General features: G+C 46.7%; 1 protein-coding gene across 1 annotated transcript in view; it reads left to right on the plus strand.

Moving 5' to 3' along the window:
- Positions 1-24,554, plus strand: part of Cdh13 (cadherin 13) — a 952,185-nt gene that overhangs the window by 723,721 nt on the left and 203,910 nt on the right. The window contains exon 7 of the mRNA XM_005345742.2: positions 18,495-18,673. Within this exon, the coding sequence (XP_005345799.1) occupies positions 18,495-18,673 (179 nt within the window). The remainder of the gene's footprint in view (positions 1-18,494; positions 18,674-24,554) is intronic.

Consider the following 24,554-nt stretch of genomic DNA (forward strand, 5'->3'; position numbering starts at 1 on the left):
GAGAAGAGAAGAGAAGAGAAGAGAAGAGAAGAGAAGAGAAGAGAAGAGAAGAGAAGAGAAGAGAAGAGAAGAGAGAAGAAAAAACTTTTTATTTGTTTGCTTCAGGAAAATCAAATTACACACATGCCAGTGAGCTTCTCTGAATGGAACAAGGACGTGCCGAGTGAATCAAAGTGAAAATGGACCAGGAACACTGTCATTTCTAGCACTGTCACTTGTCAGCTGGTGGGGAACAGATGCCAGGACACCGTGTATAGATTTTAACCTGATACACTGATGTAATCAAGTTCATCCATGAAGTGTCTTGGCAATGGGAAAAAAAATAAAAAGACACACGCTGTTCCTTTTAACTGTCAGCTCGCTACAGCCCAGGGACTCCTGGGCAGAGAACCTCAGCTGAGGTTTGCCTAGGTCAGGCAGGCCTGCCAGGGTGTCTGTGGGGGGTAGTCTGGATTGTGTGACTTGGTGGGTTTGCCCATCCTGATGGTGAGTGAGGCATTTCATGACTTGGGCCGGAGCTGTGTACGAGGGAAGAGAGCCGCTGAGTGCTCAGCCAGCAGCCAACATGGCCGCCTGCTCTTCTCTCTGTTCCCGGCTGTGGGTGTGATGAGGATCTGTTTGAGCTCTCGCCTGGATAGCCCCTCAGTGGTGGACTGGGTCCCGGAATTACGATCCTTTTCCTCCTCTAAGCTGCTGTTGGTCAGAGCTGTTTAATTGCAGCAACAGAGATGAATCCAGGGTGGACAGTATTTGTCAGAGACAGAAATTCAAGGCACCTTCTTACACCTGATGTTTGCAGCACACATCTTGATAAAAGGCTAGTCATTCCATTATAAAAAGAACCACTGTAATTAATAAGAAAGTCAAATGAATTCTGTTTAAAAGAGCTGAGCGATACAAAATCATTTGACAAAGTAAACATGTATGACCAATCAGTACAAAGAGAGCTCTTCCAGCAAACTAACCAGCAAAATCCAAGCGACGTTTATATACAATTGCACATGTTTCCTGTCTAGCTGGTTGCTAAACATTAAATCTAGAAACGCCATGTATTGGATGTATTGGCCATGGCACAGGAAAACAGTGACCCTCAGTGACGACTGTTGGGATTATATATTGGAGCAACTTAGAAACTAGATTTGTCACTATCTCTTTAACCAAAAGATGTAGAGCCCATTCCCAGGAAAACACTAAGGAGGAACTTCCATCCGTGGGTTTTGCTGGCAGGGGCAGAAACAGGAGCAAACAGTCTGTGTGCTCATTGCCCGGAGCACAGCTCACGAAGGACAGTGCAGGATCCTAGGACCTTCCCAGAGGTTTTCTAGAACATTCTATAGGATGAAAATCAGTATTTGTGGAAAATCTCAATGGCATGAGTCCATGAATACAGGGCAAGAAGGGCTAATGTGTTTAGAAACAGAGGAGTCAAAGTCTGAAACACAACAGCAGATAACTGAGGTTGTCATTTTCTGGGGGAGAGGAAGGAGAGCTTGAGGAAGGAGCTAGGGAGGCATGGACATAAAAGATTCTTTATAGGGACAAGGACAGGCTGTCGTTTTCTTATACCTTGCTTATATTGGCTACACTGGGTGAAAGGGAAGGATGGCCATGCATCCATCTATCAGCTAAGCAAAGGAGTTTCTACTGTTGAGATAAAGGCAAGGCTGAGGCAGTATGCGTTCAGAGCCTGCCTGAAACAGAAAGCAAGCTGTTGGCACCAACGTGATGGCAACCTTTGTCTCACTCTCAATCCAATGAGCCCCTGCCAGAGCTTAAGTGGGAGTTGATGTCACCCATCCATCTTCCTGGGCCCCTTTGCTATGCTTCTGAAAAGATAGCTCAACTTAGGCAATGGGAGCAGAACCTGTGAGATCTCGGAGCTGGCCCTCACGTGTCTCTGAGAATTGAGCCTGGAAAGAATGCAGTATTAGTTGACCTCCAGAGCAGAACTGATGGCCTTCAGGACCATCCTTCCCTGGGTTCATTCTCAGGAAATCGAGCACAAGTACATTTTTCAGGTCACTGAGTGCTTGTGTTTCCTCTTTTGGGTACCACCAGTTACTGCCACCTACAGAGACCCACACACACTTTTTATTTCCTCTGGTACTAGGGTTTGAACCCAGGGCCCCCATGCATGTCAGGTGAGCGCTCTGGCACTGACCTTCTGTCTCAGCCATCTTCTTACTTGTTTTTGTGTTTGTTTGTTTTTGTTTGTTTGAAGACAGTTCTCACTAGGTTGTCCAAGTTGGCCCCCAAATCTCTCTGCAACCCAAGCAGGCCTCCTGCAACAGCTTCCCAAGTAGCTGGGATTGCAGGCCTGCCATACCAGTCCCCAGAGCTCTTGGCTATAAAAGGCACAGCCCCTGTCTAGACTTAGAAACCTTGGATACCTAGTTTTGATCCCATCATGCTCAGGTATATGTCTTGAGACAGGCTCTTCCACTTCCTCTCAAAAACAGCAAGACCTACCCAGGGGTCAAGGGTCATGTGTGAGTGTTTCAACAAGTCTGCCAGCATGGTGGGCAGTCAGTATACTGGGCAGTCAGCATGCTGGACTGAGTGTCACTGGCCAAAGAGAACACATGCCAGTCCCTGCACTGTGTGATGGTGACTTTTGAAAGAAGAGCATTCTCAGAGTGGCTAAACTTCATCTTGAGATGAAGGCAATACCTTGGATTCCATAGTTGTACCCCAAACGCTGTCTCAGGGTCTTGAGAAAGGTAAAGGGAGAGAACACAGAGTCACAGAAAAGCAGAGACTAGGGTACAGCACAGACAGAAAATGACCCCCAAGATCATACACCTGCTGTAGAACCTCAAGGAGTCCAGCCCTGCCCACCTCTTAAGGGTGCATTTGAACCTCTAGAAGCAGAAAAGAATGTATTTTCATGGTTCTGAATCCACAGCCCTCTGCCCAGGTTGGTAGTGCTTTGTTTTTTTCAACCCCGGGGAGCTGGATTCAATCACTAGCATTGCTGGACCATTGGGGGACCAGAGACCTGGTGACCACAGTACAATGGCTCCTCAGAGGTCACTTCCTGGATTTAGATTTGGTCATTCACAAAATGCTACTTTCCCTTTCTGCAGCCTCAATTTAACCATTTACCTGCCTGTGCACTGTCAGCCTGAGCAAGTCTCAATCTCTCTCTCATGAGTGGCTAGCTCTTGCCTCCCTTGCCCACAGAGGAGATGCTCTTCCTGCTTCCCTTTGTGTTTGGCATTGGGTAAGGGAGTTAGTTATGCTGATGGAGGAAGGTCATTGGTTAATTAAATAAAGAAGCTGCTTGCCCTGATAGGTTAAAACATAAGTGGGAGGAGTAAACAGAACAGAGTGCTGGGAGGAAGAGGAAGTGAGCTCAGACTCGACAGCTCTGCTCTGGAGCAGAGACGCCATGCTCCCGGCTCCTGGGCGGACGTGGGGATAGCTCTGCTCTCTGAGACACACGTGTTGAAGCTCAGACCCAGGATGGACGTAGGCTAGAATCTTCCTGGTAAGACCAGTGCTCACAGATTATTAGAGATGGGTTGATCAGGATATCAGAATTACCCAGTAAGGGCTAGAGCTAAAGGGCCAAGCAGTGTTTAAATGAATACAATTTGTGTGTTGTTATTTCGGGGCATAAGCTAGCAGGCAGCTGGGGTGCTGGGGACGCAGCCCTGCCGCTCCTATTACAACATTATGCAAGACTCACGAGCTCACAGGTGTACGGCGCTCCACAGCGACACTTCTTCCCTGAGAAGCGGGACTTCTCATCTGTACTGGATCCTGTCTAGTAGAACTCAACAGAAAACCCCAGAGCAATGAATGCTGCCACAGTTGAGTGCTGAGTGCCCAGGGCTTTTCAAAGCCCCTGTGCTTTTTCAATTTGACATGTAAATTAAGGTCCCAAGTTCCCTGCTCTTAAAAAAATAAAATCTTTAGTGTGCCTGTCTCCTTGCAAGGAGTGGTGTTTAGAAAGAGCCCACAGAGCTGTTTGACAGGCCTTGCCGCAGCAAATGGGCAAGCCATCCTGTTGGAAAAGCAAATGTTTCTTCAGCTTAGGTCTGAGTGATAATGGAAGAGTCTGGAAGAGAGCCGGCCTCTCAAAGAGGTAAGGCAAGGAAAAGGGGTTGAACCTGCTCTGCCCTGCATCTCAACTGGCAATTGCCAAATGCATTCAGAAAGGGCCACAAGAGCGTGCCACCCTCCCACACAATGCCTTCAGTGGCCTCTTGAAAGTGCTGGTGTGTTTGTTTGTTTGTTTATCACACTGCTCTATGATACTGTGTCTAACAGTCCTCATCTCTCCACTATAGCTAGGAGTCTTAGTTGGGGTCATCCTTGTGGGTTCCTAGAGGTTTCCTTGCCACCAGTTCCTCCGTAGCTCCAAAATGCTCCCCCATCAAGATGTCTCTTTTGTTACTTTCCCCCTCCATCCTGCCTCCAACCCACCTCCCACATCCAGCCCAACCTGCTCCCTCTGGTTCCCATCCTTCCATTTCCCCCAACCCCCAACCCCAGTTTGCCAAGGAGATCTTTTCTACTTCCCCTGCCCAGGGAAATCCATGCATCCCTCTTTGGGTCCTCCTTGTTATCTAGCCTCTCTGGGGCTGTGTGGATTGTAGGCTGGTTATCCTGCACTTTACTCCTAACAACCACAGTGAGTGAGCACATACCATGTTTGTCTTTCTGGGTCTAGGTTTCCTCACTGACAATGATTTTTTTTCTAGTTCCATCCATTTGCCTGCAAATTTCATGAGGTCATTGTTCTTTTACAGCTGTGTAGTACTCCATTGTGTAAATGTACCACATTTCTTTATCCATTCTTCAGTTGAGGGGCATCTAGGTTGTTTCCAGGTTCTGACTATTACGAATAACGCTACTATGAACACAGTTGAGCAAGTGTCCTTGTAGTGTGAGTGTGCATCCTTTGGATATAAGCCCAAAGTTGGTATAGCTGGGTCTTGAGATAGATTCCCAATTTCCTAAGAAACCACCACCATAGCGATTTCCAAAGTGGCTGTATGACTTTGCACTCTTACCAGCCATGGAGGATTGTTCCCCTTACCCTATAACACCACAACTAAGACTCCGAGCAATCGTGGAGAGGGTGCTTGAACTGTCCTTCTGCTGTAAGCAGACTGTTGACTTCCCTAATTGTTATCAGAGATACTCTATTCAGTAACCGATGGAAGCAGAGACAGAGACCCACAGAGAAGCACTGAGCTGAGCTCCAAGAGTCTGGCAGAAGACAGGAAGGAGGGATTGTATGAGCCAGGGGGTTCTTGATGGAGGAACCCAGAGAGACAGCTGACCTAAGCTCACGAGAGCTCATGGACACTGGACCAACAGTTAGGGAGTCTTCACAGGTCCGATCTAGGCCTTCTGCATGTGTGTGACAATTGTGTAGCTTGGACTCTTAGTAAGGTTTCTAACAGTGACAGCAGAACCTCTGGCACTTAGTTGGTTTTTGTAACCTGCTGCCTATGCTGGATTACCTGGCCCTGCCTGGATATAAGGGGAGGAGCTTAGTCCTGCATCAACTTGGTATGCCATGCTTTGTTTTATTTTATTTATTTATTTATTTATTTATTTATTTATTTATTTATTTATTTATTTTTGGTTTTTCGAGACAGGGTTTCCCTGTGGCTTTGGAGCCTGTCCTGGAACTAGCTCTGTAGACGGCTGGTCTCGAACTCACAGAGATCCGCCTGCCTCTGCCTCCCGAGTGCTGGGATTAAAGGCGTGTGCCACCATCGCCCGGCAGTATGCCATGCTTTGTGCAAGCCCACCAGAGGCCTGTCCCTTTCTGAATGGAGATGGAGGAGGAGTGGATGGGGAGGAGGTAGATAGGAAAGGAAGAGGGTAGGAGAAGAGGAAGGGGAAACTGATTATTATGTAAAATAAATGAAAAAATGTTTTTTTAAAAAAAGCTATCATCTCTTCTAGTAGAATACGTGCAAGTTGAGAGTCAGTCCATGACAGCCTTGCTGTTCTGTTTGCACACTCCAGGGCAGGGCAGACTCAAAGCAAGCATCCAGAGAGGGTAGAGCTGAGCCTAGCAGAATGCTAGCACTACACATCTGAGCAGGATGACTCACCGCAGAGTGAGATAGCCCTGACAAGGAGAGCATTTATTTGGAAGTCTGGAGATACTTAGAGTGTAGAAAATATAGCGTGTGGGTAGTGCCCTGACAGTGACAATGACCAGTGTCAGCCTCCCTCTATACAACCTAATGTTAGCTCTTAAAATCAGAACCCATTTTTCACGATCCTCACTTTCATCTAAGAAATGTCTTCTTCATTGTTACGGAACATAGAGTCTACTGACCTACATCCCTCCCATATTTGTTATTTTCAGTGTGTGTGTGTATGTGTGTGTGTGTGTGTGTGTGTGTGTGTGTGTATGTACCTGCAGAAGCCAGAAAAGAAGGGGCTTGGATCCTGATCCCCAAGAGCCAAAGTTATAGGTGGATGTAAGCCACCTAGCATCATGGGTGCTGGAACTGAGTTCAGGTTCTCCGGAAGGTCAGCAACTGCCCTGTGGTTTGCACATGATAAGAAACCAGGCTCTTCCACAGAGGATGGATAGAGGAATCCTTGATCCCTCTCTGGCTGTCAGGCCTATCAAGAAACTAGACACTTGGCTTAAGGAGGGCAGCAACCACGTGGCACATTTAGAGACCAACAAGGAACAAGCCTTGGGTGCCCGGGCCCAGTTTCAAAGCCAGAGAACAGCAGCCATCAACTCGTACTGGGTGCCTGTCAGCCCTTTGCAGTGTGGAGGAGATTCTTGTCAGTCTGTCCCCTGTCATATTATTTGCAGAGATGAGCATTTATCTAGGCTAGCAGAGGTCTCAGGAGGTAAAGATGTGCACCCGGGGACAGGGAAGGTTACTTAAAACCTCAAATGAAATGAGATCCGTGCGTACCACAAACTAATGGGGCTCTCCTTCTGCCCTTAACCCGGCATTTATTGAGCACCTACTGTGTGCCTGACCCTGTTCCATTCTGTGGGGAACAAAGGTGAATCAAATGCATTAATCAAATGTGCATTAAGGTCTCCGCGTCTCTGTTATTCCCTGAATGGCATCCTAATGGCTTGGGCAAAGGAACGCAGTTTTCCAAAGTGACATTCACAATGTGGAGAAACTGCATGGTGAGTGGAAAAGACTCCACGTGACACAGAGGACCAGGAAGAAGATGCTGCCCTTTCCCAGGCTGCAAGCCCAGAGGGTCCAGAACATGCCCCGCCCCCCGGCTTCCCTTCGCAGCATGTTTAATTTCAGATTTGTGTGGTCCTGATGGAGCCACTTCATCAAGTTTTAGTCTTCATAAAAGATCCATTTCCCTAGACTCAAAAGGCGCCGTCTTCTAATTCACTGTTCTTTTATACATTTTTTCATAGCTTGCATCAATCACAGCCGACTTCTGAGCCATGCAACGGCAGCTTACAGCAGTGCCATGCTAACCACTATGTATTTCCTTGTCCAATTCAAGAATCTGTTTGCAAAATCAGCAGCGTCACCCCTCTCCCAGCAATGTGCTTTACTCTCTTCCCGCTGAGCCAGGGTCCGAGATGGGATGACCTGCACCATCCTACACCTTAGCATCTTGTTACTGTGGTAACCACACCCAGCCCTACCTTGTGCACAAGCTTCCGCAGCCTGTCCCTGATGAGGAACCCCCTAAAGTGGGCTGAACCTGAGATGGCAGGACTCTGTGTTAAGATTCTGCAATCTGGGCTGGTTGGGTGACTCTGAGCCTCGGGGAGTGGGTTTTAAAGAGCACCAGCGCTGACCTCTGCCATTAAAACAGATAAGGGGGCTGTCAGCTTATTCAGATTCAATAACTGAAAGACAAGACAAAGGCATTACCACCCCTCCCCCACCTTCATTGCCACCTTAAGATGTAACAGAGGCTGGGGAGATGACTCAGAGGGCAAGGCACTTGTCAACCTTGCCTGACACCCACATGAAGGTGGGAGGAGACTCCACAGCGTTGCCCTCGGACCTCCACATGCAAACTATAGTACATGTGTGAAGGGATGTGGTCGACCGGTAGTTAGAATTAACCAGACCAGCTCAAAAAAATGAATATAGTAATTGGAAAACAGAGAGACTCAAGCAATTGGAGTTCCGTGAGCACCACACGCCTCCGAGAGAGTAAACAATGGGTGGGCACCTGGATCCCCTTCTTTCTTCCCTGCCCCCCCCGTGGCCACACCCTAGCCAAATGTGATTGGCTGAGCTTCCCCATCACATGTGTCCACCCACACAGATCATACACGTGCATGCACACAAATAGATGAAGATAATAAAAAAATTCAAGAGATATTTCAAGGTGGAGAGTAAGATGACTCAGAGACTAAGAGTACTTGCTGCTCTCTCTAGAGAGTTTGGGTCCCAGCACCCACCTGGAGTGCCTCACAACCACCTGTAATTCCAGCTTCAGAGGGTCTGGCGCCCTCATGTGGTCTATGCTTCACCCCTACATATATAGTGCATGCGTACACACACACATACACACACACACACACACACACACACACACACACACACGAAGTATCTTAATGTTAGAAGAGAGGTGATTTTTAAAACCCTTCCTATTCCTTCTCCGTCTTTTGACTCTCCCTCACACTCAGTTCACTAGCGCCCGGCAGAGCAGAGAGCATCGTTTCACTGTCTTGAAGGCTCTTACGCTCTCACGAGGGTAGCACCACTGGCCACTGCCAACTACATCCCAATGTCTCATCTTGTGACAACCAATGTCATCTGCAGACATTACCAAATGCCCCCCAGTGGTAAAATTACACTGAGCTAAGGAAAATTGAATTCACTTTGTCAAATCATTTAAATTAAAGGACCAACACACACACACACACACACACACACACACGTACACACACAGCATCTTTTTGTTAGTTTTGTGGTATTGTGGAGTTGCATCTTCATAGTTGAGAACGGCAGCCGCTTCATGCTGCTCTAATTTTCAGATTTTCCTCTATTAGGGTAAGCTATTAGGAACTGCATTTCCACTTAAACTTGCTTCTTTAGGGTGTTTTAGGCATGATCAGATAGTTCAGCATAGAGCACCCTCAATTAGAAAAAAAGGATAACTGGCAAAATATAGAATATTTTAATAAGTTTGAGATCACCTTAAAGATGAAGGAGCTGTGGGCACAGTGGAGCTGGTAATATGTCTGCCTCACAGACGTGAGGCCTGAGTTCGATCTCCAGAGCTCAGGTTTTATATAGTAAGGCATGGGGTGCATGCTTTAAACCTAGTGCTGGGAGGCAGAGCCATGAGGATCCCAGAGGCTTGCTGGCTGGCCAGTCTACCTGAATGGGTGAGTTCCAGGTCAGTGGGAGACCCTGCCGCACCCCCAAAAAATAAAAAGATGGATGCTGGATGGATCCTGAGGAACCACACCTGACCTTTGTCCCTCTGTCTTCTCTGTAAGCATAGTACATACACAGCACACACACACACACACACACGCGCGCGCGCGCGCACACACACACACACACGCAGGCATGTATGCACTTGCACACACTCCCAGATGAACAGCAACAAAATGACTCCAGATAGAAATTTGGGTTGTTTGTTACTTAGTGTCTCAGAAACAATTTTTTCCTAAAGCCTGGCCCACCCCAGTTTAATTAAAAAGTAGCTCCCTGGGTAAACAAATCACAGACTGTTGAGAGACTAAAACCATCTTAAGGTGTGTCTGTTGCCACTCCTATATTCACATCAAAATAAACAAGCTTTGGAAGCAGATGGGAGAGACAGCCATTGCGCAACTTGTCATAACTTATTACATATTTGACTGCCAATTTGTACTTAAAAAACCAGCTAGCTCCAGGGAAGGAGAGAAAATTGGAGAGGCGAAGTCTATTGCATTTCAAATCAAGTCCGTGGTAATCGCAGCCGCCCCAGAGACACTTAGGGGCTGCAATTAAACGGAGTTAGCAACTGCCTCGAAATTGAAGGTGCGCTTGCTCGCTTTGAAGAGCAGAGTTGTGCTCCTGATTGGCGGTGCTTACTCAACTTAGACCTGCAACCAGAGGGTAGACTTTGTAGGACTTCAGTTCTCTGTCCTTCTGGATATGAAAGTCCAACTCTGCCTAGCAACCCAAACAGCCAGTGCCAACACAAGGGTTTGGTTGGTTCTGCTTTAGTGGTGGCATCCTTGGTGGCCCCCAAAACCCATCTGTGAAAGACTGGCATTTGGCAAGCATGTTGCAGTTTGTTCTCAGCATTTTTTTTTGTCCTTTCTGCACCTGTTTCTTTGTATTTTTAGTCTACCTCTTAAACCTGCTGAGTTATGGACTTAAAAAGGAAAAGTCCCACATTGAAACTAAAGTCGGTGTTGAATTATGTATCACTTTCTAAGTTGTGTGTACTGAGTCAGTAATTTATATGCCCTTACCAGCTGTCAGTTGCCACACCAGAACCTCATGGCTTAAAACCCCAGTCCATGTATCTATCTGTGCACCATGTGTACGCCTGGAAAGGCTCAGCTAGGTGGGTTTTCTCCTCGGCTCACCTGACACTGCTCTTCCTAGGCTGAGCTCAGTTGGATGCTCGCCAGTACAAGATGGCCTCAACCTTCAGTGTCTGATAGTCAAGGGTGTCATCCAGGGACAGCCAAGGTCATCCCAGCTCTTACAGAAAAAGTGTGGGTTCTGGGGAGATAAGTTCTGTATGTAAAGCTGCCCAGCTTCTGTTTGTGTAAGGTGTGTCTGTGTGCCACTGGTCAAAGACTGCCCCATGGCTAACCGGTCGGTCACTGTGAGAAGGGACAGCAGAAGAGTTTGGCTGTAAGAAGGTATGAGCTTCTAGATTCACTAATGGAGCTGCCATTCCCTGACCCCAACACAGGGCTTACTTATCTCTGGTACCGAACATTTCAAGTGAGTCTGATTTGAATGCTCGATCATACCAGAAAAACTAACTGTATAGCTCAGATTTCTTTCCTGAATTAGTGTTTGCCATAGTTAGTCTAAAGGAACAAAATTTCTGGACTAAAGCTAAGAATGTGGTAAAGTGTGGAGATGGGCGATGACTCAGTTAGCAATTACCATGTAAGCATTAAGGCCTGAGCTGAAGTCCTCAGCCTTTACACAGAAAGCTGGGCATGACGGCATGTACCTGTAACCCCGACACTGAGAGGACCGTGGAGACAGGGGGCTGTCTGAATTCACTGGTCAGCAAATCTGCCCACATCACTGAGCTCCAGGTCCAGTGAGAATGCTGGAGGAAGACTCCTGACATGTCTGGGCTCTACATGCATGTCCATACATGTACACACACATGTGCACACACACACACACACACACACACACACACACACGGGGCCTGGCAGATGGCTCAGTGGAGAAGAGACCTCTCTGTGAAGGCATGAGGTCCTCAGCTCAAATCTGCAACTCCAATGTAAAACGCTAGGCAGTCAGTCATGAGTGCCTATGGGGCACTGGTAGGCAGAAACAGGAGGATCGCTAGTACCTGCTGGCTGTCAGCCCAGCTCCATGTTCACCAAGTGTTAAGGGAATAAAACAGAGGGTGGCAGGGCAGGACATCCAACATCCTTCTCCAGCCTCTGCAGTGCCTATGGGCAGGGACATGAACAGGTATGCATACAACAGGTGTCTCAACAGGTATGCATACGCTCGAGAGAGAAGGGGGGTGGAGAGAGATAAAGATACTTTTCTCAGACTTTTCTTCTTGTCTCTATGAGAGATTAGCTGTAGCTGCAGGAAACCGCAAGTTCAAACAGTGACTTAAACAAAATAGGACTCTTCAGACAAAAGTTCATCTGTTAGGGAACCTACCTCCAGAGCTCTAAGGAGGTGCAGTTCAGGGCTTCGGGGTAAAGAATCATGGTGACGTCAGTCAGGGTCAAAATGCAAAGAGCACTAAAGTCCAGACCAGCGTCTGCCACATTCGCTTCGTTTGCCATGTCCGGTTCCACTCAATTATCTTTTACTTTTAAAATGAGAACAAGTGTCCTGCACAGAAGCATGCTGACAGCTTATTTTAAACTTCCCGTTCCCATCCTTGCTTAAAAAGTTGAAGTCTGGCGTCCTCCAGATCTGTGTGTCAATAGAACAGCAGGTAACGTGGGATGGAAAATGGCTGGCCCCTTAGCTGGACTCTGCGCCTGTCCCTACAACTCCTAATGTCTTGAGAGCACTATAATCTTGTGAGCTATCTTAGGGGGTGCTGCATAGTGACCTAGTCACCCCTGACCCAGTGCCCCAGTGCTGTGACACAGAGCTACGCATTGAGGTCAGTGGGACAGTACGGCTGTCACCAAAGGAACCAAAGTCATTGACAGCTCTTCATGAAAACTCGCATTAAACCAAACTTCCCCTGTCTACCACCACCTGAAAACTGTGGGAGGGGACTAGACTGGTGAATGACAATCCCTGGATGGTCAGAGCCAGAGGTGACAGACATGAACAACTGCTTCTCCTGGGCTGGTTTTAGGTCTTTGACCTCCATCCTGCAATTCCCCCTTTTTCCAGTCACTTTGAAACCCTCTCTCTGCCCTTCACCCTAAGACAGAGGGGCTGACCTCCTTCTCCCAACCCACCTGCCAGGAGAGAATTGGGGTAATGAGCAAACACACCCGAAGTCCAGTTAGGAGGTGTGGCTTAAGGTTGTACACACTTGAAGTTCAATTAGGGGTGTGGCTTAGGGTGTACACACCTGAAGTCCAGTTGGGGGTGTGTCTTAGGTTGTCCACAACAGAAATCCAGTTAGGGGATGTGGCTTAGGGTTGTACACGCCAGAAATCCAGTTGGGAGCGTGGCTTAGGGCGTACACAACATCAAAGGAAGATAAAGTGGACCTGAGACAGATGCAGGTCAACTGGAAACAGGACACTATTTACAGGTCCCTAAGATGCCACTTGCAATTCCTTACTGGGGTGGCTTTCCAGGAACACAGGCAATGTGAATACCTGCTGTCTCTGGAGCCCATCAGGTTGGGCAGTTATTGTTCATATAGTCATTATTCAGTGGTTTGCACAGTTTACATAACAGTTCCTGAGTTCTCAGGGAGGTTGAGGCTGGAGGAAGGATGCTATGAGCATACATTCCTCAAAAGTCCAGCCGCAGAGAGAAAGCATAATTAGAGTCAAAGGGGCCTGATCCCTCAAGGCATCCCCTGTCAACATTTCCATGAGCAATGTCCCCCTCCAAACTGAGTTCCAAACATGGTTGTCAAATAGAATCCTGGGACTGGGGTCATGAGTCAGTAGGTTAAGTGCTTGCTTTGCAAGCATGAGGACCTGAGTTTGAGCCCCAGAATCTATTTTTTTTAAAGTCAGATGTGGAAGAGAGGCACATACTTATGACCCCAGGACTAGAAAGGAAGAGACACGTGGATCTCCCTGTGCACACATAACCTTGTAAGGCCTGCAGCTGCCCTTCCACACTCCTGAACATCCAGCATAGCCCAGTCTATGAGTCCAGGCCAGTAAGAAACCTTGCTCAGCACAGCCCAGTCAATTTAGATTTAGATCAGTGAGAGACCTTGCCTCTTAAAAAAAAAAAAAGTGGGTAGTGCCTCAAGAATGACACCCACTGTACCCTTAGAAATCTGTGAGAATGTGCAAGTGCACGCTAAATAAATAAATAAATAAATAAATAAATAAATAAATAAATAAATAAATAAAATTTGTGTCTTTCCTGGACTATGCAGGAAGAGTGAACTGTCGTTTAAAAAGAGATTTGGAATATTAGATATTACAATGGTCCATTCACCTACAAAATACCATGTTGTGAACAGATAGCAGGATGTCTGTGGAACCAGCACTTCATAATAGAATGGGGAAAGTGGGAAAATCCTGTGAAGTGTGTGTCTGTGTGTCTCTGTGTGTGTGTGTGTTATGTGTGTGTGTATGCCTACTGTCCTATGACACATAAGGATGTCACTTGGTGACATCTACTGGCTCTGTTCACTTGTCTTAACATTGCACCCCCCTATAAGGCCTGCAGCTGCCCTCACCACACTGCTGGAAATACAGGGCACAGACCTAAACATCTGCCATATCTAATTCACTTGTAGGATTTTCTAATACAGAGCCTGAAACTTGGTGAGCAAACAAAGGACCATGCTTTGGAATAAAGTCCAAGAAATACCATGAATATGCTGAGAATTCGTGACTATTGAGTTCTCAGCCCTCAGTGGAACAACCCTACGAGCTTCCCTCCCTCAAAGGCTCTGAGAACACCATCAGAGAAGAGGTGGGGAGGACTGTAAAAGCTAGAGATGGTAGGAGTGCTGTCAAGTCCTAGCTTCAGGATGATATACATGGCTGTTGTGCTTGTAAGCTCATTGCAGTTACAATGACCATCACAAGATCAACCCACCAAGATTAGTCAAGAGCCAGCAGGCAGTGCCTTGGGTCTCAACATGAAAAGAAAAGGGAGAGAAACAGTGGAAGAATGATGTTAGGGGTTGTCCAAGGGTGATGAGAGCCTGGGCATAGATAGGGCTGGTGTATACATGTATAAAATTGTCAAATAATAAATAAGAGAATAAAAGAGTTTCAAAAATATAACACCACATGCAGTGCATGCCGAGGCATCTCTGAGAAGCCTCCCCACCCCAAACAGTCCGTTGCTGGTAGAGGTTTTTAGACTCAACAGTCACAGGAAAAGAAGCTTCAGATGCGCTCATGCCCTGGTCAAGACACCAGATACCAGACACTGCATCTCCATCACAGAGCTACAGTGGAAAGGAAAGGACTCCCGGCCCAAGACAGGATGACCACCGTTGTTCTCAGCCTGCCAGGTTGGCAGCTTACTCCTTCTATGTCAGAAAATGACTTGCTAACTTGTGAGTCTCAGCCACCAACCTGTAATTCTTTCATTTTTCTCCAGAAGGCAACTGCTGGGTTGCCTGGTTCTGGGAATGACAGGGTGATTATTGCTTATTTTGACACACAGAATATCTTGATGGGAGAAGACAGAGGAGTACTGTGTGGAGGGCCCAAAGTGTGTCTATATTGTAATTATCCTTCCCCAGCCATCCAGAAACACACACAGCATAAGCCAAGCATGGCAGGAGGCTGTCAGACTGGTGGTAAAGGGATTCTTCTTGGAGTTCAGGACACATGATGGGGCTGAGGCCAAGGTATCTTCACAGACAGTGGGGACATCTACACAGGTCAATCATTGACTTGGAGTTGTCCATGGCCACTGGGTTTAGTTCCTGAAGGAATATCAAACCAAGAGCTGAGGCAGGCTGGTGACAGGTGGGTAGTTACAAAAACTGCCAAGGCAAGTTGAGCAAGAGGTCAGCCACTCTCTAGACAAGATTATGGCTCTGGTCAGCTGAATTAAAACAAAGCCTGGTACAGGCAAGTGTATAATACAACACACTGCACTGGTGGTCAAGGTAGTGTGCAGAACTATAAGATGAATTGTACCATCTCAGGGCTCAAACACACTCATAGGGCTTAGCGCATGCACGTGTGTGTGTGTGTGTGTGTGTGTGTGTGTGTGTGTGTGTGTGTGTGTGTTAGCCCAAAAGTCATTGTATTAGTCACTTTTCTCATTGCTGTGACCAAATAACTGGCAAGAAGCAATTGAGAGAGTGAGGAGGATTTCCTTTGGCTCATGGTTTTAGAGGAAACAGTCCATCATGGCAAAGAAGGCACAGTAGCACGTGGCTCTAGAGAAGGATCATGCAGCTCGGACTCCTCAAATATAGGTGGATCAGGAAGCAGAGAGTGGCTATGTAGCAGGTCCAAGGTATAAAATATCAAGACCCATCACCAGTGACCCCCTTCCTCCAACAAGGCTCCACCTTCTGAAGTTTCTACAACCTCCCAAAACAGTGCCACCAGCTAGGGACCAAGTGTGCGAACACATGAGCCTGTGGGCCATATTTCACATTAAAACCACATCAGTTCTGGCATTCTGTTCTGCATAGAGTGAACACGGCAAGTCTCCATAGAAGTGGAATTTACTAAGAAGAAAATCCAGTTGTGTGTCCACATCTGGGTGAAGACAAAGATGAGCTTCAAACCATTTTTGCCTATTTCCCAACAACTGATTAAAATGAAGACATTTTCTGTGTCTGTGGGACTAACTTAGGGTAAGCCTGATTCTATCCTCTGATCAACTCTATGAGAACAAAGAAGACACTCAGAATGAGTTCCCTGGCACACACCGGAAGTGCTTCACCCTGAGTCTTTTCCACCTCCTCTAGTCATCCAGATGCATATCTGAGTCTCCGGCCATGATGACTTTGTTTTCCTACTTTCTTTTCCTCCTTCAGCTATAACTTCAATTAAATGCAGATTAGTGAACAGTTTCAATCAATTAAACATTCAGCAGGCACTAGCTAAGGGAGATACACTGTGTCAAGTGTACTTAACCTGAGATGCTGCTATAGAATTGATGAGGGCAAGGTTCCTTCTCTGCCTTCAGCCACAAGGAGTTCACACGTTTCCAGATGAGATTTTGGACTTGAAAGCTGTCCGTGACTTTTGCAGAGAACCGTAGATGGCCTTTCTCTTCCTAGGCTAGGAAGGCACCAACTCAGGAGACTGAAATTAACTACGTAGAACCACTGGATAGGAAACTGATTTCATCCACAGAGTGTCTTAGAGGAAGAGAGCATGCATAATTAACACTGTTTTACAACACCTGGGGCAGAGATAGGGGTCTGCTTCCGCCAAGAATGTTCTATACTTGTGTTGGAATCTGTATTTTCTCTTCAGCATTCCAAAGGCAAAGAAGCAAGATATATAGTAGATGTGCCTTGCAGCACACAGCTAATAGCAACATGGGTGAAATGAATCAAAACTACGTAACACTTCCATCCAAACCTTAAGGTGACTAGATTGCCCTTGTTCACCTGCACGCAGACCAAATGATTAAAAATAGGATTCTAATTAAGTGTGGAAAAAAATAAATCAATGTTTTGGCTTTGATGATAGGAGGAGCGTGTAAGTCAAAAGAAAGGAAACTCAGCATTTTCTTTAAGCTTCTGGATTTTTTTTTATATGTGACAGTACCCACTGGAAAGCACAGCTGTCCTTCCAGTTAGGTCACTTCAGGTAAGAGTCCTGGTTGGGCGCATCATCCTGAGCCAAACACATGATGCTCACCAAATCATTAGAGCAAGTAGCCTTGTTTTTCTGAGTGGATTTTAGACCATGCTGCTCTTGGTGTTTGTAATTACACCATGTTTAAAGTTAAATTGTAGCTGTAGAAGCTGCAACCACCCTGTGAGACCAATGAGAACATGGCAGGATAGGCCGAAATGTTCCCTCATGACCTCCCCAACCCCTCTTTGTCCTTAGATTTAACCACCACGACCAGTGTGAGGCTCAGTGCTGCAAACCTTCTGTGCTTCATAGATATAAATAGTACCTACGCCGCCCATGCCTGCTGTGGGGAGTTCCTTTGGCAAGCAGATCCACACAAGGGGCATACAAGTCACTCATGGACCTGATATATTTTATTTGGTGGTGGCATCTGGAGTGTTGGTAGACCATATTCTGTCTATTACTTACCCTAAACACCTTCAAAGTATTTCCTAATATGTAGGTCCTATCCTCTTACTGATTTCCTGTTTGCTGGACAGCTAGGTTGATTCCAAATTTCCTGCCACAACAGAGAATCTCTCCATGAACTTCCTTGTGCAAACTGCTTGACATGAGCACTCTCGAGAGTAGATGTCAAGAAGGCAAATGTATTGTTTTTACTCATTGCGGCCCAGTTGTCCTTGTAAGTCAATAGCCTGGTTTCCCTCCACGTTGGCTGTGTGTGAGCAAGACCCTCACAGAAGACGACAAACTGTCAACCCTAGGCATTATCAAGCAGTCTGTGTTTCTACATAGAAGGAGATCCTGTGTCCATGTCTCCTGCTCGTCTGGGCCTGAAGTGCCTGAGAGAGGGTACTCATGTAAAACTGACTCGTGTTCTCTTTACGTGGAATAGATTTCCCTTAAAAGTCTGCATTCTTCACCTAGGGTATCCGCACCTCCTCACTCCATCAGGAACTCTCTCTGAGCCTGGGTTTAACGAAGCTGCTCCCTACATTCCCCATGCCCTATTAATAACTTCTGCTTCGTTTTGTCTCTGCCTTTCTGAGCCCCATGATGTCTGACCCCCTTCGTGCTTCCGTTTCCCCAGCACCTGTCCCAGGCATAGACAGGCATCCCGTAAGAGGTTTAAAATGAAAGCTGTTGTCACAGAGCTCCAGCCAAAATGGAAGGAGAGCCTGTAAAAATAAATCGCACATCAGCAGAAGGAAAAATTAAGCTGTCACTCTGCCGAACAGCAGAGCTTTCTTTTCTGTTTTTCAGGCCCTTTAATGTGACGGAGCTGGGAGGAAACGCTAAAGCAGAGCTTGGCAAATGATTTGTCTTTTTAATTCAGAGAATGATTGGCAGGTTATTCCCTTGCATTGCCCATGGGGATGAGGTCCTGACCATCCTGCCCCTTTAATAACCATCTCCCACCCTTTGGTCCTGCCCCCCCCCTTAGGGACCACAGTGATGCGGATGACAGCATTTGATGCAGATGACCCGGCCACTGACAATGCCCTCCTGCGGTACAACATCCGTCAGCAGACGCCTGACAAACCATCTCCCAACATGTTCTACATCGATCCTGAGAAAGGAGACATCGTCACCGTGGTGTCACCTGCCCTGCTGGACCGGGAGGTAAGCTGAAAGGGTTGTGTGCTTTCTCCTTCGTGAGAATAGAACACGGCTCCTACAGAAGGAAATGTGTGGGAGCCAAGGGCAGTCAAAACCGCCAAGGTAGAAACGAGATGTTTGCGCACGGCTGGGTGGTCAAATTTCCGAAGATAAATGGGCTGGGACGTGACCCAGTCAGACACTGCGGGGCTGGGTGGCCCTGGTTATTTCTAGTCTTTCCATCTGGTGGCCCATGCTCTTACTCTTCAGACTCTTGAGGTTCTGGTCCCTGAAGAAGGAAAGGGAGGGTCACATGGCAAAGGGGAAGAAAGGGGACATAGATCACCCAGGTTGTTCTTGGTATAGCCAGGCAGCTCTGTTCATGCGTCCCCTCCCTGCCGCCTCTGCCCTTCTCTCATAGGCTGTCTGTGAAATCCCCCATCCCTCAGGTTACATGTCATACACTGATGCCCTGGGCCTTGACTGGACCCCTTATTGGTTCTTTGTTTTTTTTGCCCAGTGTTTTTAAACTTTTAGAATTAATGGCCCTAACAAAATATTTCAATTTAATACTTCTTTTTCAAAACACTCCTATTTGAAGGTTTTCTGAAAATGAGAAATTTGGGACCTTGGTCTAACTTCCACATACACACACACTTGCTCACATAAAGCCGGTATCACCTGACCCATTTAAACTGAACCTGTGCACAACCATTGCTTATCTTTTGACTTAAATACACCCCCATGTGGCCCTGTCCTCTCCTGAGTTCCTGGTTCACAAGGCAGCTCATAATGAAGTCACACACGTCATACGGAAGTTGATTGTGTGTTTCCATCCATCTCTCATCCTCCCTCTATCTGAGATCTGTTTCTATAATGCAGCCTCTTGTTCCAGACACCATGATCCAGGCTTGACCCTGGATGTCATCTCTACCGTGTGACCACCAGCCTTCCATAATGGGCTCAGCTTTGTGCATCTTTTCCCTTCAGCATTTCCAATGGAGCCATCTAGGGCTTGGGATGTCTCCTTATATCCATTTTCTCTGCTTTTCCACACCTTTCATACAAGTGTGGGTTAGATCAGCCTCCCCTCCCCACCCCGAGACTCTACACCGTCCCCCTCAAGTCTGGTTCATCCCCGTCTCTAAGTTCACCAACCTGCCATTCCATGCCAAGGCAAACTGTCACCCATCTCATTAAAGCATCCCCTCTTCTATTGGCCTAATGCTGTATTGTTCATTAAGAAGTCACTAGTTAAGCTGGTTCCTTAAACTTTATATTAATTGAACTGAAACTATGAAAAGCATTTTCTGGGTCACACTCACCTCTTCCCGGGGCTTAGTAGTCACGTGTGTCTAGTAGAAGCTGATGCAGGAGGCAGTGCTGACCTAGAATTTAATACCATTTCCAGAAAGTTCTGTTGGCCTAGATCATAAATTTGAAATCAAAGACTATGATCTGTGAATGCTTGTGTCTTCGCTGCCAACTGCGGTGTGAGGGCTGTGACGGTTCTAATTATGTGTTTGTGGCTGAAGAGAAAAGGTAGGGTGAGTTGAAATGGCCCCAGAATTTATTCTCAAGGGCTAGGAAACAGAAGGTAGGTCTGGGAAATTGCTAGAAGGGTGAGAAAAAGAGAAACTTTGGTGTTAAATTGTGGTGGCCACTTAGAAAATCTAATTGTTTCTGGTTTAAAAACAAACCAGAAAGTAGAAAATCTCAAATTCCTTCATTTTATTTAATTTGCCATTTTCTTCCCAACCCTCCCTGTTTCCATGACTACTGCCTTGTATTTATATGTGTACCTGCACAAGTGTGGTGTCGGTAGGTGTCCAAGGACATGTGTGTGTAAGTGTGAGAAAGTCAGAGGTCAACATCAGATGTTGGCGTCTTCCTCTCCTTCTCATTATTCTTAGAGATGGCATCTCTCTCAGACCTGTGCTTAAAGAGAGACCCACCTGCCAGGGAGCCCCTGCCATCTGCCTGTCCCTGCTTTCCCGGAGCTGGGATTGCAGATACGTACCATGGTGTCTGACTTTTACGTGGCTGTTAGGGATCTGAACTCAGGTCCTAAGTTGACCCGGCAAGCACTTTACCTGCCCAGATATTCCCTTTTTCTTTGAGGATGATTGATGGCTTCCCGGTGTGGTCCTTATTGTTCAACTACCATGCACACACACTCACACATGTGTACACACATACACACACACACATATCATGTCACTTACATGCACTAGCCTTTCTGTAGCCCTAAGCACTCCAAAAGTCCTTGCCAATCTTTGCAACAAGGAAGCAGGACCAAATACTGTCATTTTGCCAGCTCAGCCGCTCAAAGCACCCCGCGAGGCCACTTATAAATCAGAGGACCATAAATGACATTCTTAAAGTTTAAATGGGGGACACATGGAGGACCTGAAGCTCCTGACTCTCCTCTGGTTCTTGTTGAATGGCAATAAGTATGTCATTCTAGGAACTGAATTAAGCATTCCAATCCACAATACATAAACAGCCCCGAAAAGGAGAAATTCAATTTAACTGAAATTGGAAAATCAATGACAAGGAATGACGAGTGTCACTTCTGTGGGGGTTTCCAGAGTTCAGTGCTGAGCCAGGCAACATGAGCGCAATCTGTAGGAAAGACATGTCCATGATTTGGGCGGGCGAGCTGAGCAGGAATGCTGTGCTCAGCTGCTGAGCCCGCGAAGCTTCAGCTCGACTCTTTAAAGGGACAGGAACTGCCCATGGCGTTCAGATTCCCTGGCTTGCGGTATCTCAATCTTCCTAGGCTGGCCTCCTCTCTTGGGAGTCACACAGAGGTGTCAGGTCCCTTCAGCCAGAATGTGAACTTCTATGTCAGTTTTACCTCAAGAGCTCCAGAGAAGCCGTGCTATTCTGGGTGTGTTTAGTCAGCTGGGTGTTCAACACAGAACTTACATCACGCTTTGGGCCTGAGAGGGTAGAGCGGTGGGCACAAGATTTACCTGGAAAGCACGAGGACCAGGGCTCGATCCCCAGAACCCAGCTAAAGAGCAGCATGTAGTATACGTTTATAACACCAGCTCCGGGACACAGAGACAGGAGGATTTTTGGTGAGCACCAGGCCACTGACAGACCTTGTCTCAAAAGAGATAGATGAGGCTTTCAAAGTTTTCCTGCAGCCTGTGTGCATAGACGCCCACAAGGATGGGCATACACACATGCTCGCACTCATTTTTTTTTTAAGTAAAGAAGGGCAAGGGGAGACACTCAGCAGTTAAAAGCATTGGTTGCTCTTGTAGAAAACCTGGGTTCAATTCCCAGAGCCACCATGGTAGCTCCCAACCCCCTGTTTCATGGATCTGATGCCTTCTTCTGACCTCTTCAGGCACCAGACACAGACATACATGAGAAATATCCATAAACACATAAAATAATGTTTTAAATATTTTAAAAATAGGAAAAGGAAAATTTTTATATGAGACCTATGAGCTTTGGTGTGATTTGAGTTTGACGTGTGTGTGTGTGTGTGTGTGTGTGTGTGTGTGTGTGTGTGTGTGTGTGTGCGTGCGCGCGTGCGTGCACGCGCATACATACATGCTGGCGATAACGAGTACAAACAAGCAAACAGCCCCTCCGTTCCTCAGTTCTGGCCCAAGAAAAGACCAAGCTAAGTCACATCTATAGCTTGTCTGGAGTGATTACTCTAAAGCTGTTTCCCGCGAGCTCAGCTGATAGCAATGTCATGTTGATTTTCCGTGTGGTGTGTTTCCCCCCATGAGTCCATCTCCCAAGGAGGACCCAGCAGGAAACATTTGCTCTGGGGAGAGACAGATGATCTGGCATCTGGGAGGAGGTGGCCCATGCTGAGCAAGTGCTTTCAACCTGCCTATTTGTCTTTCGTTTTCATGGCTAATTTTCTCCCTGTGCGTGCCGCTGGGGACAGGAGGTGCAGCAGTGGGGTGGTGGCCTCACACCCACTGCATGGGGCTTGCTTGTCTCTTTCCTCCTCGCTCCCTGGGATGCCTTGAGAGGCCTAATGAAGCAGCTGCCTTTGTCTTCATACTCCGAGGTTTAGGAGGAAGAGGATTCTGTCTGCTATTCCCTGCCATATCCCCCAGCTCTTAGTACAAAAGAGGTACCCCAGAAGCTGCTCGCTGAGTTAAAAAGAAGGCATGATGGGGAGGGCAAAGCTGATTTGTGAGATTAGTGATTACCATTGTGAAGCTGTTGATTACCATTCCATAGGGAAGCTCAGTGTCAAAAGACCACAGGGTGTACTTGGGAATTGGATGCATGTTCCATTACAACCTTGATCGTATACTTTCTTTGATATTCTACCAAAATGATACTTCCTAAAACAAGGATCCTTAGATTTAGATTTCTGGCCCTTCTGAATATTGGCATTGCCAAACACAATATCAGATGTGTAACAGAGTCAGGATTTGTTGACTGGATGGATAGGGAGATGAGTGGGTAAGTAACTGGATGGATGGATGGATGGATGGATGGATGGATGGATGGATGGATGGATGATCAGTGGATGAATTGATTGGTGCTTGGGTGAGTGGATGGACAGATGGATGAACAGACTGACAGACAGGTGGGTGAATCAGTAGACGGATTGATTGGTGGTTGGGTGAGTGGATGGCCAGACGGACGGTTGGACAGATGGACGGACAGACGGGTAGGTGAATCAGTGGATCGACTGGTGGTCGGGTGAGTGGATGGATGGATGGATGGATGGATGGATGGATGGATGGATGGATGGATGAATGGATAGATGGATGGATGGATGGATACATGGATAGATACATGGATTTAGAGCGGATGGATGGATGGATGGATGGATGGATGGATGGATGGATACATGGATCGATACATAAATGTATAGCTGATGGATGGATGGATGGATGAATGGATGGTGGATGGGTAAGGCATAGATAGATACATACATGACCTATATTCCTTAAGTTTATATCATCTCAGAACATACTATCAGGTCCTCATTTTATTTTTGTTGCTAGTTTAGTCCTACCTCTGTGTCATCGTCCAGCAGTCTAATTAACTCATTTGATGTCTAACTGGTACCAAGAGCTGTACCAGGCCCTGAGACACAGCCCATTGATCCACACGGTGAATGGCAGCCCTGTGGGGGAATCTGTGCCTCCAGCTCAAATATTCAGGGAAAGCTTGGTGGAAAATAAAGACCATATATCCTACTCAATGAAATTGGATTCGTCTGGGGCACTGTTTACTTCTTTTCTATGGGCATACTCAGCCACTCTGTTCTAACAGCTCCATCTGTGTTTTTAAACTATGTCTGGCTGAACTACAAAATAAAATCAGATAACGGTCTCATGGTTGATAAATGGTCTATTTAGCTGATCATCTTGGCTGCTAGACTGGAATTCATCAGCTGGAATCTGCCAGCTTTTCTGAACATGACCACAATTTGCAACCTACTCAGAGCACCTAATGGTCAGAGAAATTTTATTTTATTTTTTCAGATAGAAACAGATTCCAAAAGAGGCCCTTTAAAAAGAGAGCCTCCCATCTGCTCCGCAGAAGAGCCCTTGGTCTTCTCAAGGGGTTCGAGCCAAGAACTTCCCTATCTCTGTTTGAATTTGCCCCCCTTATTATGCATCATCCTGCAGGTAATGTAGGCAGGTGATTGCCTAACTATAAAACATGCACTTGCTAAAAACAAAGTGCAGAGCCGGGAATGTCTTGATTTTCTATTTGCAGCTGGCAAGGGATTCCCTAAGACTTCATCAATGCCCAAAGTTTTAGACCAAATGTGAAAACTAGGAGAATGCTCTTTTTCCTCCCAGGGGTGATGGAGGAAGGCCATTGGTTAATTAAATAAAGAAGCTGCTTGCCCTGATAGGTTAGAACGTAGGGGGAGAAGTGAACGGAGCAGAATGCTGGG

Source organism: Microtus ochrogaster, chromosome 4 (genome assembly GCF_000317375.1).
Source record: "Microtus ochrogaster isolate Prairie Vole_2 chromosome 4, MicOch1.0, whole genome shotgun sequence".
NCBI lineage: Eukaryota > Metazoa > Chordata > Mammalia > Rodentia > Cricetidae > Microtus > Microtus ochrogaster.